The 20971-nt window shown below is 36.7% G+C and overlaps 1 protein-coding gene across 6 annotated transcripts in view; it reads right to left on the reverse strand.

Moving 5' to 3' along the window:
* The window catches only part of STXBP6 (syntaxin binding protein 6), a 112195-nt gene that overhangs the window by 52703 nt on the left and 38521 nt on the right, over positions 1-20971 (reverse strand). For all 6 annotated transcript variants that reach the window (XM_072038922.1, XM_038180190.2, XM_038180191.2 and 3 more), the window contains one exon: positions 20363-20546. In XM_072038922.1, coding sequence (XP_071895023.1) covers positions 20363-20516 — 154 coding nt within the window. In that variant the 5' untranslated portion in view covers positions 20517-20546. The remainder of the gene's footprint in view (positions 1-20362; positions 20547-20971) is intronic.

Raw genomic sequence — 20971 nt, forward strand, 5'->3', positions numbered from 1 at the left:
TTCCCACATGTGTATCAGAGCACAAGCCAACCTCTTTGGGTAATATGGAAGCAGCATTCCCTGTGGAAGGTGGCCCTGCAATGGGCCACATTATGATCCCAAGGTTCTTCTAACATATCTCATGGTACCTACAGTCCAGTAAGATAAAACTGATTTCCATCACAGTTGTATCCACATCAGTGTCAAACAAGAACTTGAGAAGTCAGACAAATACATGTATTCTTAGCTTTATACCAGAACCATTAAAAGTGAGCTGTCTACTTCTTGTCCTTACAGTACTACTTACCCCTCATGCAAGTTTACAGTCACTTAGCAACTTGGTGGTAACTGTCTTTGTTTCAGGAATATTGATAACTAGGCTATGAAACTACTGGCTCAGTAAAAATAACATCTTAAATAAAGGGCATGTCAGTCAAGTTATTCCTATTCTAGGAAATTCTATGTGTACTCTGAGTCAGATTGCTTTGACAGATGAAGCATATAGTCAAGACATAGCCTGACAAAGTTATATGTGCACTATTAAATATCCAGAATTTATTGAATATAAAATCCATCCAGTTCTTGAGGTATTTGTATAATGCTAAAAATGAAAGAAAACATTTATCCTTTCAGAATAATTTACATACTTAGGTAAAATAGTTTTATTTAATTTTAAATCAGCCCTCAAAATGATGCATTCTTGTTATGGTGTAAGAGAAATTATCTGCTTTGGCATCACTTTAAGACCCAAATAATTTGCATTTCTTTTATTCTGTTTTCTATATACACACAGATGTTTGACAAACTGTGTTATTAACTTGTCACGCTATCAGAGAAAGCATTTTATGGAAAAAATTAAGTCACCATATTACTCAAATTTTATCTGCAATCTTTTTCAAGAAATGCTGTGAGACAGTTTATAACAAACAGAGGAACTATGACTGAATTTAGTTTTAAAATATATGAGGATAGATGTGTCAAAAGAGATCAATTTGTATTCCTTTCCTGTGTTGTTCAATGTAGCTTCAACAAATGGATGATATAACATACCTTTTTTTCAAAAAAAAAAAAAAAACGTATGCATTTATTTATGCAGACCACTGTGTAAAAAGAGGGGAAGAAGCTGTGAATTCTCTTTCTCTTGAGATTAATATGCAAAAAAGAAGGAAAGTATGAACAACTGTAGAGCCAACAAAAGCTCTCTTTGCACTGCTGGAGGATTTAGTAATATGTTGTAACAAGTGAAAAGGAAGAAAAATCAGAACTAGCTATGTTAGAAACTTACAGCTGAATCAAAAAAAAAAAAAAATAAGAGAATGTAGCAGTTGTTTCCAATGATCCATCCACACAAACACGTCCTAATCATCCACTCATTCAGAGTTGAAAATATAGATCAGCAAGATTCTTAATTTCTTAATTTCCTAGATTTTTAAAACCAGTCTCTGTGGTCAAAAATAAATGTCTTTCAGGAACAACCTCTCTGCCCTTCTGCTCATGAGAAAGTACATTAATTAATACACAAATCAACTGAATGATACCTTTTGACCTCAAATTAGAGGTACACAATCAGAGCATGGAATTCACAAAACCCAACAGAAAACAGCAAACATCCAAAAGTGCTGAAGGCAATGAGTGCAGGGAGAAGAAGGAACAGGAGTTCTAAACTCCAAATGATTCCTCCTGAGCAGGGAACGATGCCAAGTGATAGGATATCAAATTTTCACAGAACTGCTATAACGGAAGCCTGGGTTTGCAGCTGTAGCAGGATTCTAGAAACAAAGGAAAAGAAAAAAAACAAAGCAAAGCAAAACAAAAATATGGTCCAACGGAGCAGAAGTAGTATTGAGAATTAAAGAGTACGGCTATAAGACAGAAGAGTCAGAGGAATGGACTGCTTTAAAAGAGCAAAGAAGGTAAAAGGAGATGGAATAATCACATGACATTAAAAGACAAACATCAATATTACTAGTCGGGGCTAGGAATAAGAGAGGTTGAGATAAGCAACGGTTGAGAAAGAAAGACAGTGCTATTTCTGTTTAAAAAAAAAACTTAGACTCTTGTGTAAAGTTCAACATCTGGAAGTTAAGTTAAGCAGAAACAGAGGCAGGTTGACAATGGCATGTTACTAGTGAATAGTCACATTCAGGAAGGAAGTGCGCAAAATTAAAATGAGAATTAACTTGAAGTGAGGAACTATGTTTAGTGACAGAAATTTCTCCAAGAAGGTGTTGCAGTCTAACACAATCATAAGAGACAATCAGGTGTCAGAAAATAGTTAGAAAGAGTAGAAAGAGGCTGCATATATATTATATATACACACACACACACACACATATATATATGGTAGCAGAAATAATCCAATTAATTAGCCATGAAGAAACAGAAAATTTGGAAGTAGAAACAATTAGGAAAAACCTTGCTAGAGTTATCCATGAATAAGAAGACTAAAAGAAGCTGTCTGCAACAGTTTTTATAGAAACTACTCACATAAAAAGGGCATTTCAAACGTTTTCCAGCCTTTGAATGCATTTTAGAAATGCAAAATGGGAAGGACAGCATGAAATCAAATTATTCCCCCTGAATCAGCAATCGAGGGTTCTGAAGCCACACAGATTTAAAAATAAAAAGGTAATTAGAAAGCATAAATGTTTGAATACGTTCACAGTAAGCAAAGAAATGAGAACAGCTTTTATGAAATTTATTAAAAAAGTGACCAAGACTGAGCTGAAACAGTCTGAAACCATAGGTTACAGAAAAAATACTTAAAATAGGAAAAGCAGAGACAGACAGAACTCTTTTTTTTTCTTTTTTTTGAGTACATTAGACAATTTAGCATCACATCACACTTCATCTCTTCCTAAAGAGATTTAAATTTTACATGTGTCATTTGCATGAAAACACTCTTACACTGATCTTTTTTTTTTTTGCCTGCTATATTATTGGGCCTTCTATTAATATTTCTAATAAATAGACTTGATAAGAAAGTGAACATCTATTTTTATTCTGAGAAATGTCAGTGAAACTTTGACTTATCTTCAAAGGGTTTCTGAAAACAATTGTATCTTCTGATACTTTTCCCCTCAAGAGTAGTATAATGCAGTTAAACACATCCGTGGAGAGAGATGTTTTGATACATTCCAAACTAATGGAACAAAATTAAAAATAACAGGACATACTTGAAAGAAGGGTGGTATTTTTGTCTTTACCTGGCATAATCTTGCCCTACTCATTTTCTTTCAGAAAACAATAGCTGTGCATAATTGCTAGATAGTAGAGAAAACAAATAGGGTTTTCTTTTCAAAAATATACTTTTAAAATTTGCCAGAATATTTGATACATACTATGACTGTCATAGTTCAGAGGGAATTTAAAAATTTAAAAAGCTTTTTTTTTTCACTCAAGGTCTACCATGCTGAAAATTTAAAGTCTGACATGGAACGTACCTCTAACAATTTTAAGTGACAGATGCACACAAGGAACAGCTGACGTCTACCTAGCAAGCATGAAATTTTCAAACCAAATTTTGAAAATTGACTTTCTGGAAAACAAAGTGGCTTCCTCTTTTTCTAGAAGAGGTGTCAAGTTCATTTCCTCACTGTTATTCAATTTTACTTGCAGCTAATGCCAGAAAAAAATACCACTAAATAACATCAACTACAAAAATCATTCCACTGAAGCATGCTGATACAATCATATTGCAGAAGTAATCATTCTCCCTCCTCTCCAGCAACCTGTCTCTTCTGTAGTCATGAAATCTTTCTGTAAAGTCATTGTACACCTGTCTGAGTGAACTTGATAAAAATGATATGCCCAGGACAAAGGATTTCTGCTATTGTATAAGCAGACTAGTCTCCAGACTTGCTGAAGAATTCGGTTACAGATTCTATGGGGTGCAACTTAAGCTCACACAAATATTCCCTAGACTGATCTTTCCTTTTAAATATTCAGAGATCCTTATTATGGGCTCAGGAAAGTTTGTTGAACAGGAAGGAAAATGACAACAATAATTGTCTGACTTCCATCAACACATATTCTCGTATTTCCTATACATTTCAAGATTTATAAAACTACATTTTCCCTGCTTTTCAAGACAACTAACTTCCTAAGTTTTATAGTGCATACTGGTGCTGTCTACCCAACAAAGCTGAATGATGTTAACAAAAACTGGATTGTACTCTTAGTCACATGGTCTAAACTTTTGGGTAGACCTGTACGGTGCCAGGAGTTGGACTTGATGATCCTTATGGGTCCCTTCCAACTTGTGATATTCTATGATTCTATGAAAAGAAAAATACCCATTCCTCAGATCTACTTAGTGATTGCAAGAAAGATGAGAGTGGAAAAGGGAAACTGATAGAAAGAACACAAGAAGAAAGCCTGAAGAGTCTGGCTACTTTGCCATCTTTCCCCCTTCCCTTCCCTCTTTAAAAAGGGAAGTTATGTGTATTTACATACCGTTTGTGTCCTTTGACAGAATAATGATGCAAAAGTCTCCCAACTAGTCTCCCAACTCTTTCCTGCCACTAATGGTTTTAGCTTAAACTAATGGTTTTAGTTTAAAACCATTTTCCCTTGTCCTGTCATTATTTAATTGAGCAGAGTCACTCCCCCCTCCTTTTTTAAGTCCTCTTTAAGTGTTGAAAAGCTGCAATGAGGTCTCCCAGGAGCTTTCTCTTCTCCAGGCTGAACATTCCCATCTCTCTCAGCCTTTCTTCATAGGAGAGGTGCTCCGGGCCTCCAATCATCCTTATAGCCCTCTTCTGGACTCACTCTAAAAGGTCCACATCTTTCCTGTGCTAGAGGCCCCAGGCCTGGACACAGTACTCTAGGGGGGGGCCTTACAAGTGCAGAGTAGGAGGGCACAATCCCTTCTCTTGATGTGCTGGCCACCCTGCTGCTGATGCAGCCCAGGACATACTGCTGGCTCATGTTGAGCCTTTCATCCACCAGAACCCCCAAGTCCTTCTCTGCAGGGCTGCTCTTAATGAGTTCTCCCAGTTTATAATTCTGTCTGGGATTCCTCCAGGCCAGGTGCAGCAACCCTGCATTTAGACTTGTTGAACCTCATTAGGTTCACATGGGCCCAATTCTCAAGGGGCATCCCTTCCTTCTGGTGTATCAACTGCACCACTCAGCTTGGTGTCATCTGCAAATGTGCTAAGGGTACACTCAATCCCACTATGTCATTGATGAAGATACTAAACTGGTCCAAGGACAGACCCCTGAGATACACCACTTGTCAGTAGCCTCCACCTAGACATAGATCCATTGATTACCACTCCCTGGGTGTGACCTTCAAGCCAATTCCTTATCCACTGAATGGTCCGCCCATCAAATACATCTCTCTCCAGTTTGGAGGCCAGGATGTCATGTGGGACTGTTGTCAAAAGCCTTGAAGAAGTCTAGGTAGATGATATCGATTGGTCTGTGTTTGTCAATTGACGTAGTCACTCCAACACAAAAGGCCACCACACTGCTCAGGCACGATTTGCCCTTAGTGAAACCATGCTGGCTGTCTTGGATCACCTCCTTGTCTTGCATGTGCCTTGACATTGTTTCCAGGAGGATCTTTTCCATAATCTTGCCACGATTATTCAGTGCAGAGACTTTTTCTACAGCTCTCATGGGATTTCTGTAAAAATTTCTAATTATGAAATTTTTTCCATTCAACATTGAGTCCAAAGTGGTACAAAGCAATAACACAACCCTGATTACTCAAGTCCTGGAGACATGTTCCTGCTATTTATCTAAATGAAGAACTAATACAATTCTTGACTTAATAATTCTACTGATTACACTGCTGTTCTGAATCATTTAAGCAGACTACTTGAATGATAATTGTCTTACTACACACTAATTTTTTGATACCCTATTTAATTAGTGTAATAGAAGTACTGAAATATCACTAAAAAAAAAAAGTAGGTTTTGTAATGTTTAAAAGGTAGTTAGAGCCTTTAATGAAATCTATGTTGTTTCCCATGAACTAGATAAAACAACAACAACAAAAACAACAAACAAACAAAAAAACAACCCACTGCCACTGGAGGTTAACAATTAAGTGCTTTATTTCTCAGAGGATTTCAGAATGGATTGAACAACCTGTTTTTCAAAATGCATCATCACATTATTATACGTTATTGGGGTCAAGAGAAGTCCTTATTTCTACTAATTTGTGGTTACACAGTAACTCTTTCTCTTCTGCTCTTCCCCTACTAAACCTTTCTTCCAAGAAAAGAAGCTATTTGACATTAGCACAAAAATGCTTTATTAGGCTACATCTCTCCTTATCAACAGTTTTCAACAATCTGATATGAAACAGAACAATATTTATTTCAAGAAGCTGATTCAAAGGCAAGATTTCTTTTTTACATCTTTTTTAATTTAGCAAGAAAACATTTTATTTTAAAACCACAGTGCACTGCAAATTTACTAACAAATTAGAATGGTGTTTGAGAGTCAAAATGAATAAAAAAATAATACTTCATGACTTTCTAATTAGTGAAATGCAGTGGTCTATCTACCAGTTTAGAACCTTTCAAACCCTCTTTTTTCAACTCCTTACAAATTTCATAGCATCCCTTCAAAACTTTTTCAATTTTATGTTGTCCATAGTTGAGGCTCATTTTTGTCCTTTTGCTTCTCAAGTAGTTTCAATTACACAATGATCACTGGGTAAACAACCAGCACTTCATCAGGCAGATGGTACAGTTGATGGATAGTTTGTGTGTACTTGTATGCTACGTTTATGGGGGGCTAAATATAAGAAACCTATTCTTAAAGAAACCATGACATCTGAATACAAGAATTAAGGAGAAAATCATTCCAGAACTTTTTCAAAAGTTCTCTACATAGGCTGTTGTTTCCAAGTAGATCTAACAAGTTCTAGCTGTCAAAAAATCATACTGGACAATATTTTAGACAACTTTAAGAAAAAATAAGTGCTTGAGCCATCAACAATTCTTTAATAATCTGCCATTATTGCAGATGAATGTTTTAACTGGAGGCTGAAAGCTTTTTTTTTTTATTTCTACTTTTATTTTTTTCACCTCACTCAGGAAAAGCATACTTTGTATAAATTATGCAAGAAAATATTCTTTTAAATCAAAAGTTCTGTTCTCTTCCGGACATTGATCCAGTCACAGAAAACAGCTCCTACAATCACTACTGTTTTCCAAAGAGTGACAAGAGGCAGAGATTTAAGATAACTAACTCAGCAGGGGCTGATATCATATTATCCACGAAAAGCATTTAGTAGTTATTTCATCCAGCAAGAAGTTTATGTTGCAGCTTCTCTTCCAGCTGAGCCTGTCCTCTGAATATCTGAGGAGACAATACAGATGGACAACTAGACTCTTCAAGCAATTTTTTAATAGCCTCCTAGTTTTAGGCAGATAAAATTGCCTAAGGAACTTCACCATGTGATGCATATATTCCATAATATTATAACGGTATCTCAGACCAACACCCTAAAAAGGGGATTTACCTTAAATCTTGTAAGGTCCTTCATTAGCCTAAAATACCTCAACAGAAAAGAGAAAACACTGTGTCAAGCAACCTTCAAGAAGACCAAATAATCAAGATTTAGTCCCCTATTGAAAACAACTAAATTTGCATGTGTCTCAAGACAATGCTCTGACATAGTAAATGAGATGTCTGTAAAGCAATGAAAAAAATGTAACGCAGATTTTCTTATATTCACAGATATTGTAGTTTCACAGTACTCATCTGCTTAGAGAGAAGTGATCTGCATTTCAGAAGAACCATTCAAAGATGAAGGTAGCTGTTTAAACTACTATAATGGAAAAGGAGGCCAAAAGGCTATGAGGAAAATTTCACCTAAATGAGGCATTCTTCCAAACACTACTGTTAGAAAATTTGAGCTGCAGTACAGCTGTAACTCGATCATTCCCTGAGGCTACAGAAGGTTATTATGTACTGTTGAGCTCTAATAAACACAGCAAAAGCACCACTGAAAGGGTGGGGCAGACTTTCTCTATGAAGCAGTTCCAGCTAAACAGCTACTAGAGATTGTTTTAACTTGGACAAATGGGTAGATCCTCCTTGATACAGGGCCAACAAAACTTTACATAGTTTATATTCTCTCAGCCTCCCCACCCTTCATTTGTTGTTTTTTTTCCCTTCTTGTTAGGATATGCATAATCAGATTACAAAATCCAAGTTATGTAAAAATCTTAGTCTAAGCAGACTGGAGGGAAAAAGTTGGCTGCTGTAAATACAGAACATTTATTTCAGATAGCACATATGCATACATACATGTACTACAGTTACAGTTAGAAATATTTGGATATTACACCACTGAGGGAGAAATGGACAGAATTAGCTCAAACCTCCTTCCCTACAGGGTTTCCTAAACGGTCTGCTACTTGAGCAGTATTGAAGGTCCTGCGGCAACAGTTTGGATGAACCGGGGATGCAGGCAAATCACAGCAGCAAGCCAGGTTATTGGTCCTGACCTGTTCTGTTTCTATTTAACTCACTTCTATTATTATTTATAAGTAAAATTCACAAACAAAATATTTAGAGAACAGGACTGCATTAGTCATCTCAGGCAAAGCAACAGTAAAAGCAAAAGTAAAGAGCTGGATGAAATATTCTAATTGGCTTTGCATTTTCTTTTTTAAGTACTTCTTATGGGCTGGTCTACACTGAAAGTTATTTGATTGTGCAGAATTCAAAGAGCATAATTATGACAACATACTGGATTCAATTCCTATAGCTTGGAGTACTATAAAAGGATAAGATTTTAATCTGATGTTTATCTGCTCAAAGTCTGTGACACAGCAATCAATGGTCAGGGAGAAAACTTATAGCCTTCTTTAGAAGCTACAAAGAGAAAAACTACACAGCAGTTGGCAGAAATGCTTTCTGAAATGCAACTGCAAGGAAACGATCAAGATGCTTTCGACCCCATATGATTAAAGTTCAATAATTCACATCACAAGGAGGCGGAGTATTGTAAAGGCCACTCTCCAGTACCATGAAAACTAAGAAAACTGTTTAAACTGAACCCTACCTCAAAGCAAAACACACCAATTTTAATCGTCATGGTAAAATGACAACTGTTTCCTCTAATGCTAGCAGTTAGCAAATACACAGGTCTTATGTTCATGGTTCCATACTTCAACTTGAAGGAGCAGTTACCACAAAATACTGTTCAGTATATCCTTAATTCTAGCTCTGCATTTTTATCACATATAAGATAGCATTAACCCCCGCCAAAATCTCACTTGGACAACGAATGAATGAACCACCTCCAAAAGACAGCATGACATTCAAACATTTTAACCTGGCAGTAAACTTGATGCAAGCATCTGCCGTGTTCTGGGCAAAACACTGCAGTGAAATATGTTGCATGTGCTGAAGGAAGCTACTTCCAACTCTTTAGAAATGCTAACCCACCCAGCATAAATAATTCCAATGAATGGATAAAGGAATACAGTTGCCAACCTCCTCTGAACATGGAAGGATGGGAAAGGAATGCTGCAACTCAACCACTTTCTGTAAAACTTCCTAGTAATTCTGGGATGCCTCCATGGAAGGGCTACAAATTCCAGCTAAGAATAACCTCATTAAGATTCAGTTGTGATGAACAGGACAACATACAGCGTCCAGTGTAAAACTTCCAACATACAGGTTTGTAATTTACTGCATCAATACATGCTTCATATTTATGAATATTAAACCAAAAGGGATAGCCTTTTGATTATTACAAAAGTTATGTCTGACTAAAGAAACAGATTTGATTCCTTACTTTTCCCACCGTGTTTTCTGGATTTCTATGGTTTTGTTTTGCTTGGTGATTATTTTTTTGTGTGTGTGAGATTTTTTTTTCTTTCCGTTTTTCTTCCTTCCAAAATCATCTGATTTGGTATTTTGTGAGTTGTTCCAAGGAACACACGTGTGTGTGAGGTGGAGGGAAAAGCAACTCGAAAAGTTCAATTCTGAGTAAAGCTGAAGGTAGTATTAGTAATACAAGTTCCTTGGATCTATGTATCATTTCATAAAACAAAGTGATGCACAATAGGTAACTGTCAAGCTTCAACCTGCTACGGTTCTATTCTGGAAAAAAATAAAAAGAAAAAAAAAATCAAAGTGCAAAACCACTGGCAATTCTATGAAACATCAAACGGTCAGACACAGAACTGCACACCTTTAGCGTGCAATTTAGAAAGCATTTCCTGCATGTAAATTAGACCAAGTACTGTACTGGAAGGATGTATGCATGGGAGCATACATACATTATTTCTCCGCTTTCAGAAGAAAGGAAAAAACAATCTGACCAGATGCTTTTAAGTAGACAGTTCTGTAGATTTCCTATAACAAGATTCCCTCTTAAGCAAAATTCTTATGGAAAAAGAATTGGTTACCTTAAATTGAACAACTGGACACAGTCAGAAAGGATCATAGCATCAATGTATATTACAATATTACTCTGAATACGATCAATAAATTAGCCCACCTACCAAAGAAATACATTAATCTTCCTTCCTCTATTTTAAATAAATACAAAAAAGATTGATAATGAAGAACAGAAAGTTAATCCAGCTCCCACACAACAGCCACCAGTTTTCTACCTATGTAATTTGATCACGGGTAAAGATTTTCAAAGACCCTTACATGAATTAATTTTTGAAATTCCTTTTATTTAATGGAAGTTAGCATTTATTAGCATTAAGATAAAGTGGTTTTTAGATTTCTAAAAATCCTTTTGAGTACTATGGAGTTAAAATATCAAAAATACCTATCAAAACCAAAACAAATTCTGATAAAGGAGAGGCTTGGCTAAGAACTCCATTCAGTATCACAATCTATCACAGTCACTATTGGAAGTAGATGAAGGTAATTATATTTTGACATTTTCATATGAGCTGTGCACCCACAATGTCAACATCTTGGCAAAATCATGAGGCTGTGACGCAACAGGGAAACTGGTTTTGAGAGGAACGTTACCTTTGTCAGTGCTGTCAGTCTTCTGAGCTACCATACAGGCTATGTTTGAGCACTATCAGTTAGTATCAACCAGCATTACTGCAAACAACTGCTGCTACATTTTCAACAAGCCCTGAAGCTAGTAGCTAAGCACAGATGAAAACTTCATACGTATGTATACATATGCATACGCATGTATGTATTCAGTGTATATTTATACAGATACATATATGAATACTGTCTGAATCCAACCATGTTAAGCAACAATTCAAAAATATCCGTACTCTCCTTTACCCAACTTAACAGTCAACACAGAACAGTTAATACAGGTCATTGAGCATAACATTGAAGACACACATTTGCCCTATAGGTATCTAGAAGATTAAACCTTTGTCTTAAAGAAGACAATCCCAAGATGGGATGGTGATGTTCAGGAACATTTTCCTTTGAAGAACTGGTAGGAAAATAATCTTTTTTTTTTTTTTTGCTTGCTTTTTTTTAAAATATTATTATTGTTATTAATTTCTGTTCCAGGTTATAGAAAAAAAAGGATTTGAATTTGCACCACTAAGCACAGTTCAAAACTGATGTTGATATTGTTGTTTAAAGCAAAACAAACCAGAAAAACAGCTAACACCTTAACACAGGTATTGTTAAAGGCTCATGTTAGAGAAGACAAGGTCTGAGACATCCCTTGTAATTTGTTTCATTTGAACAAAAATATCATCAAGGCTGTAATGGTCCCTAGTTTACTCAATAAAAAGGCTAATGATAACATTGATAACACTATGCCTCTGCATAATCACACTTCTATTTAATTTTTAAAATACTTCAGAATTAACAAAATTTAAATATTTTCAAGAGTTTTAAATCAAAAGCTGTTGATGATTTTTAGGTAGCTATTATAAAAGGTGAAGTAAAGGCAGAGAAAGTGTCAGAATTCATCCAAATTCCTAAAGTGGTTAATCAACGTTAAAAGAAACCCTAGTAAAGACAAGGTGGGGGTATTGAAAAGGCCCATTTGCTTCAATTCTACAGCATTTAAAAGGGATTCTAATTCCATTCAGATTGACTTATGAAAAAACATTAATAAGGGGAAAATGAAAGCCCATAATCATTCTTGCATATTTGATGGTATAAGCATGTTTTCTAACTGCAAATTTGTTATGTAGAAATTGCTTTCATATCAATCTTACAGGTGTCAGTAAGCCTGTTTCTTTTTTTTTCATAATAGTATAAAATTAAAAAAAAATCATTAAATATCAGTAGAAATAACTTTGCTAAGCAAAAAAATATGAACACCAGCCTAAAACACACTAAGTGGTAAAGAAAATAGAGTAATCTGTCATGTACACAATCACAAGAAGGCATTATCTCCTCACTCAAAAGTAGAACAGAAAGCATTGGAATGATCAAACAAGATGCCTCTAAATTAATGAAGCAAAGCAAAGAAGAAAGTGTAATGAGCCTATTCCACCATGCAGACACTCAAAGTTTTGAAGCAAAAAACATACATACTGAAAAGAACATAGTTCTCAGCACTTTTCAATGCTTGCCATAACCTCCTAACTTTAAGGTATTCTCGCAAATTCTCTTAAATTTTATGTATATGTAGCTTACATATTTCAACTTGCTTCCTAGAAAGCTTCTTCAGTAAATTAAGTATTTCCACAGGAAAGCTGTTTTTTCAAGACTGATCCATGGCTAGAAGGACTAAAAATAAATATACAAATTTGTCTTCTATAAGCTTCAATTTTCAACTAAGTATTATATAGTGTGCTATATGCACCCAGAAAATTATTTTCCAGATATTCAAATTTGAAAGTATTGAAAATGGAAATATGGAAACAAGATTTATATGCCATTTCATATATGATATAAGTATTGACTATTTTCTTCTGCCCTAAAGCTACTCTGAAAAATGTCCTCTATGCAATCATGAGGTCATCAAAAAAAAAGTGTCTAGAAGTAAACCCAAGTGATCTCTCAAAGCCTCTTTTTCTATCTTGAAGGCAAAATCTGTCACCTTTCATGCAACTCCTGGCACAATTCTACAGCTTCTTCCCAAAGGTCTCCATGACAGATTATACATTTTTTCAAAGCTATCTACACCGATTATTTGCTATTCTTACTGTTTAAAAAAGTTTTCCATGTAGCATCTTCCTCATTGTACTTTGCTTTTCACAACTGTAATGCTTGTCTAAATGGTTTCATAACAATGCAAGTTCATGAAGTTCACGAAGCAAGGCCAGAGAGCCTTGCTTATGCATTTGCACCAGCTCAGCTGCACACTAATGACAAAAAGTTTCAATAAGCTGATAATCAACTCACTATATAGATACATGAACATCAGCGTAGGCACCACGAAGGCAGTGAGAGGCATCAGCCCACAGAATTCCAGAAAAAACACAAAGCAGTTGCCATTGAATTGCATATGTTGGAAACCACAGAATGCTGTAATAGTAACGCCACTCACACTAGCAAATTATCATTGACTTGGTCAACATGAATGCAGAACTTGCACAAAATCTGTATAGGTTACACCTGAGTCTAATTGGAAGCAAAAGCAGGTACTGACTACACACAGAGGGTTTAGAGGGATCAGTAGTCAACAGGAGAAAGTCTCCAATGAATCTGTGCTTTGACATAGAAAGCTGCCAATACAGAAGGAACACTACTTTCATTTTCTGCACAGCAAAGTCCTGTCCATTGAATTCTGCACTAGTTTCTCCATAGGCCATCAGAAAGTTATCAGGTATCATATAAAATGAAAAAATGTTAGGTGAAGAACTGGAACTATGCTTTTCTGTAGTGATGGTTAGTATCCAATGAACTCATCCAAGATAGAGGAATACATAATATTCCTCTTCTCTTACTGCGGTGGCTTCATCCTGATGGCTAGCTAGCTAAACTCCACCACAACTGCTCTCTCACACCCCTTCCTCAAAGGAAGAGGGCAAGAAAATACAATGAAAAAGGGCTCAAGGGTCTGGACGAGGACAGGAAGATCACTCCCCAGTTACTGTCATGGGCAAAACAGATTCAAGGGAGATTAATGTAATTTGTTGTCTATTAGTAACAAGCTAGAGCACTGAGGGACTAAAAGCAAACTAAAAAGCCCTCCCCCTCTTCCACCTCCTCCTCTCAAGTGGTGAAAAGGAACAGGGAATGGGGGCTGCGGTCAGTCTATAGCACTTATGCGCTCCTTCACGGTCACTCTGCCACTGCAACACATGGGTCCCTCCAACAGCATGACATCCTTCCCGAACTGATCCTGTGGGGGCTTCCCACAGACAGCAGCTCTTCAAGAACTGCTCCAATATGGGTTCGTACCATGGGGTCCACCCACTAGGAGCAAACTGCTCTAACCTGGGTCCCCCATGTGCAGCACCCTCAACAGATAATCTGCTTACTCTTACACGGACTCCTCTCCACAGACTCCAAGCTCTGGCTTGGAACCTGCTCCTGTGAGGGCTCTCCATGGGGTGCAGGCTTCATGTGGCCACATCCACCTGTTCTATCTGCTCCTCCTCCATGGGCTGCAGCGTGGAGATTTGCTCCACGTGGGACCCACAGGCGGCTGCAGAGGGACAGCCTGCTCCACCAGGGGCCTTTCCACAGGCTGCAGGGGATCTTTGGCTGTGTGCCTGGAGCACCTTCTGCCCTCCTTCTGCAATGACCTTGTCTGCAGTGTTGTTTCTTTCTACATTTTCCACTCCCCTCTCCTAGCAGCTCTTGCCCAGCAGGGTATTTTATTTTATATATTTTGCCTTTCATAAATCTAATCTCCCAGAGGCACAAACAGCTTCCCTCACTGGCTCAGCTCTGGCCAGCAGCGGGTCCCTTTTGGAACCAGCTCTTGTCTGACACAGGGCAGCTGCTGGGCTGTGTTCACAGATAATACCCCTGCAGCCCCCTGCTACCAAAGCCTTACCACATAAACACAGTACACCGGGACACAGAATATGAATTTTTACACCTTAAAGCCATGATTTGTAACCGGCAGCCCTTGTGCTGAGTACAGCTACCGGAGATATCTTCCCTGATCAAACACACATACCAATGCATGCCCAGATGTTCCACCTGTTGTTCCAACCTGGAAATCTGTGGGGTTAGGGAAACCACCACAACTGCCCTGCAGTTGTCTTCAAACAGCTCTCAAAGTCACACAAAACTTGCAGAAGAACAAACCGCCATTTAGTATTCATGTTCTTCTGAGCTGGCTGAATCTCTCATGTAGATGATGTACTACTTTGCATACGTAATTAAACATGCAGTAGAGGGCCTGACATCCACGTAGGCCAGATCCACCTCCAAATTGAACACACTATGTCTGACCATTAATACTGAAGTATCATTCTCACTCCCCAGTACAACATTTAAACAGAGGAAACTGTCCCAAAAAATTACTCATTACACCCTATGATGAGTTGAGTACAGCATTCTCCTTGAAAGCAAACAGAAAAAGGAAATTCACTTTTGTTTCTCACAACCCGAGAAAGAAACATGAGAATCCTCTGCACTACAAGCTCCTGAAAAAGGAACGTTTTCTTCAACATGAAAAAAATAAATTGGCAGATGGTCACTTCAGTACAGGACCAAAACTGACAAGAAAAAATGAGAAGATATAGGAGAAAAAATGAATTATTTTGATCTGAAACTCCTTCCCACTACTTTCTGTATGGTCACTGAACTGAAAATTGGACAGGTCAATTACATATAATCAGCACTGGAAATCCCCATGAAATTATGGGGAATTTCTGACTGCCATGTCAAGTTACCTTCAAAGGAAGAAGAGATATAGGCCATTCCTAGGTAATATTCTATTCCATGAGCCATCTGTTTAGAAGGAATAACAAGTTTATATTTGGAAAGACAACTTTATGGCTCTTGAGACAAAAATAGAATACGATGCTTATGTTGGAAGCATAACCAAGCAGTGTGGTTAGATATTAGCTGAAGTAAATGTGCTGTAAGAGCACAAACTGAGGGTATTCACAAAACTATTTAAGCTAATAAGGTAGACCTGTCTCTCTGTATACTTAGAAACAGGAAAAAAAAAAAAAAACAAACAACACCTCCGCATACTGTGGTAACTGCAAATAGCTTTTTAAGCTATTTGCTGCCTGTTGTTTGAAAATAATAGTGACATGGTCAATGAGGTTAAATTTTAATGAAGAAAGACAAAAATGAATATATGTTATATCTGTATGTTGTTTCTTAACAATTTCTGTGCACTTTTGGGGCTTTTTTTTTTTTTCCCATCACTCTCAATAGATTGTACTTTCACATGAAAGCCATCCAATGTTAATATGTTAATTTCATTTGGAGACAGCAAAGAAAAAAAGGATTCCACTCCCAGTTTTAAACAGTATTAGCTTTTAAAACTTACACTCAAATTCCAAGCTTTTAACTAGGACTAGAAAAAGTGGAACAGCTAAGTGTTAACACACACAGGAATTCAGGTTCAAAAGGAACAATCTGGTTCATTCAGCTTATTGCAACAGCAATACAGTTTTAGTCCTGAAAAGGTCAATGCCACATCCATACGTATAAACTGGAACACTTCCAATGCACTATACGAAATTAAAAACCTTTTTAATATTAAAAGTTACTTAGAAGCCATAATGATATCATGTCAAAGGAAATAACACACAGAACTGCACACAAGCAGGTAGGAGAGATGGCCAGCATCCTGTATCTCTGAAGTGACCTTTAAGTATTTCATATTTAATTCAGCATTCTAAATAAGGCTAAAAACTATTTTAAACATTTATGTTTCAATTACATAAGACAATGGTGACAAATTTAAAGCTTAGATCTGATCCAATAACTGTCACTAGGTCTGCTAGTGTGGAGGAGGTGATAAATATCCACTTTCAGCTCTGAATTTCTTGCTTTTTCGCTGTGTCAAATTCTTTCCTACATAAAAAAAAAATCCCAGTTTTCGTCTTCTCTGTTCTGCCTACAGCCTCTGTGTTTCCCATCTGTCTACTCCTTGCTTGCTGTTCTTCAACTAAATATCTCTGAGAAGATTTCTCTTGGCTATGCTTCCCAGTCTAACTTTGTCAGCCCTGCCACTACAATGAGCTCCAGGTTGCATGTCTCCACAGTCGCAGTAAACAGTCCTACAGCATCCTTACGTTAATCCACCTTCAGTTGCAGCTGACAGCATTATGTACACATTTTTGGAGCATCAATAGGTATTTCCTTCTAACCAATATTTAGTATTGTCAAATATGAAGCCCAGTACATACTTCAAATAAAAAATTGAAATAATCATTCTTACTCTCCCATCTCACTGTTTTCATCATTTGACTGTTCTAATGCTTTACTATCCCAGCTATTTGAGTCCTACAGGTGGCAGTGATACAGTCCCCCTGCTCAGGATCTGTATTTACAAAAATGTGGGTAGACAACAATTGTGATATAATGTATTTTAAATTCAAAAGAGAAAAGGAAAACAACTGTTAACAGTGTAATTTTTTCAGCTACAAACAGTAGAATGTAGAAATAGCTTTTACAATGGTTGACGTCTAGATTTCTGTGCCCCATCTTGAATGAAATTATAAGTAGGCAGGACATTTTATATCCCCAAACATTTATAATCCTCATAACAAATTGGTTTCTAAGGGGATTCTTTCAACTGACATATTAAGCTCTAGCCTGTAAATTATCATATTCCTTCTAGTAAAGGCCACACAAATCAGTCTAAGAAAACTAAGAACATATATATTCTACTCACTACATTTATCTAATATGTCGCAAAACCTGGGGAAAAAGTGGGACAAGAGTAAAGGGCTTATAAAGTTGTTTCTAAGATAGGTGTTGCAACACAGCATTAAAGCATACATCATTTGAAGTGGAAACTAGTATCTAGAGCTAGCCGTCAGTGCTTCTAATAATTTGCACTGAATCACAGAAAAAATGGAAAGTCACCAAGTACATTCTTTAACCCCCATATATAGTTCATCTTAGACCATCTGGGGACACAGCACAACTGCCATTCCCATATATCCTTACTAAATTATATTTTACTTTTATTTACTTTTTAAAAATATAACAGAACTACTCGTTGCAGCTAAAACCATTATCACTTCATAGCCATTGGGAAGAGCAAAACAGTTTATCCTTGTCACAATTTCCTTTAACCTCAGTGGCAGAAGCATTTTTTCCTCACCCTTTAGTTTTGTGCTATTGATTGTTCTTGACTAAATAACTAATTGCACTTGACCCTATTGCATTACATCAACTTTTTGATCACTCTGGAATTCTGAATCTGTCCTCAAACATGAATACAGCCAGGCAGTCCCCTCCCAAGCCTCTTCAGTCAATTGAAATTACTGATCATACATTATGTTTGATAGCATACGCTTTATTATTATTAAATATCTTAATAACAAAGTCTCATTCCCCTGCAGAACCTCACTAACAGCAAGCCACACAAAACTCTCCTAGTTCAATTATGCAGCTTTTCAGTGACCAACATACAGTAGTTTTATTTAGACCCTGAATATTTCTCTTTGTCATCAATGAGAAACTCTGCTGAAATCAGGACATCTGCTGTTTCTTCCCTACTCATTATGCATTATCCTGTTGCAGAATGGCATTAGATGCATCTAAGATCATGTAACATCTTCAAGACTCTTAAAAATTGACTGCCAAATGAGTAAGAGTTGAACCTTTGCTTCAAAACAAGTTAGTGATCTGAACATTTATTTCAAAGATGGAAGACCTAGATTCAGCTTCCTTCACAACCTGGGGGAATTGAGGCCTGCAATCCTTACATCTTAAAAGGGTATCCAAACCACAACCTCAGGGAAAAGACGAGGTGAATCAAACTCTTCCTTGAAACTACCGTACATGGGAAGAATGGCAAGCAGAATACTCAGCAAGAAGTGTTGAATCTGTTTTGTCTTATTGTCCTCAGTGTGTGTGTACAGATACTCTGCAGCTTATATTTAACATAAGTACTTGTACATACATATACAAATGTTATTTGGCAACATATTTAATAAATGTACATTTTCTGTGCATGTGTGTGATGTCTTAACAGCTGTAGAGTCACTGAGTTTTACACCCTACATTTTGAAAGGTTTAATATAATTTTCTGTGGAAAGAAATTTGACAAAGTCCATGAAACATAATCTTTCATTTACTTCAGAAACAGTATCAGTATTCTGAACTTCACAAGAGCACTTCCTGTGACTGCTAGTTTTACTTGCAGTGAGATACACACCCTCTAAGGAGGCAACTGATACTCAAAAATATGCCTAAAGCACCTTAGGATATCAAAGATAATCACACACACTCACTTGGCAGACACAGAAAATACAGGGGGACTTCTGCATTCCTGAGAGAGAGGTACCTGGAGGAAGGGCTGGGTATTTCTAGAAATCTAGAACTGCACTGAATGCCTAACAAGCAACTGAATTCCATGCTAAGTTTGAAAACAGGTGTAATCTACAGACAAACAAGTATCACAAACAACTGTCCAACTGCTTCAAGACATAATCCTGGTAAAATTTATCTTACTTTCAATTATAATAACCAGAAAGTATTCAAAGCATAAGCCAAATTACATTCTTAAAAGAAAAAATACAGCCAAAAATCTGTGACCATAGTTAACCACAGGTTACCCAATCAATGAATTTCATTTAAATATGAAATTCATTCATTTATTTTCACTAAAATAAATAAATGTACCTTTACCTTTATTAGAAAGGATAAATATATACCAAGCACAACAGATGCTAAACAGACAACTACTACTACATAGTCTGTTCCACAAAACTCAGACTTTCATTGGTACTGGTCTGACTTTGGAGAAGCTCAAATGAATTTCACCTGAGCACATTAGCAGCAATAGATCATTTCCCTGTTCCCTGTGAGACCTCAAAACTGATAACTATACATCATTTTCTTCCTCAAACAAACTATATCCTTCTTCACCCCTTTTAAAGTCAGGAGATCAAACACAACAGTGGTGCTGTGTATCATTGAACAGAAAATATTTTAACTGAAAGTTGCATATTTAAAAGACCCAAAAAGTTTGTAACACAGGGGCAAATATGAAAAGAACATTTGCTTCAAACTAGAAATTTCAGGGCATAAAAAGCAGAAACAAACAATATGAAGTTCAGCCCTCCAAGAAAGATCTTAACATCAATAAGCAAGGACTGTTTCCAATTACTCTATTTGTTCATATTCTGCAGCTATGCTGTGAGAACACTTCATTTTTTGAACAATGAAACCACCTGTTCAATTTATTATATGGTATAAATATTAATAGCCTGTATTTCAAGTGCCATTATTCTCTGCTTCCATTATTAAGATTCAAGTCACCTAGCACCTTGCAGCTATGGGATAACATCTAATCAGTTAATCAAAAATACCAAAACAGACAAATGGATGTCCAAATCTTTAATCTTACCTGACAGGCAGATGTACGTTAAATATTCACCCTGACCCCCAGTAGCTAGAAAAGGAATCTTTTTTTTTGTTCTTCTTTTTACTTGGACAGCTCCCAGCATCCTTTCATCATGTGGGGCAAATATTTCTTTGTTGATTGCAGATTTGGCATTCATTGTAGATCAGATATAGCAGACTCACACTCTCTAAAAATAAAATCATAAGTAAAAGTATTAGGAACTACTCCAAAGCTACATGGAAATCCAGCTGACTTACATTAGAACCTCTGAACTTCAAATAAAGTCTTTAGTGATTTAAAGAATTTACAAGAGAATTTCATATACTGTGAGGCAGAATTTTCAAAGTAGTCATCCATGAAGTTATTTGTTGTTATCCACACAAACTCTCAAACTAGCCTATTTTGGGCATGAGCAGTCCATACTAGCACTTCAGTGTGATCCAAATTCTTCACTGAGAAGATTTTGTAACTAAATTCATTCTGCATAAAAGCTTCATTAATTCTTTCTCTGGTAACTGGTGGAAAATTCATCTGTCCCATGTACACAAGGACTGAACTGAGCCTGTGGTCAAATTCATCAGCTTCCACTCTGAGCTAGGTCATACTGGCAGT

Source organism: Anas platyrhynchos, chromosome 5 (assembly GCF_047663525.1).
Source record: "Anas platyrhynchos isolate ZD024472 breed Pekin duck chromosome 5, IASCAAS_PekinDuck_T2T, whole genome shotgun sequence".
Classification (NCBI taxonomy): Eukaryota; Metazoa; Chordata; class Aves; order Anseriformes; family Anatidae; genus Anas; species Anas platyrhynchos.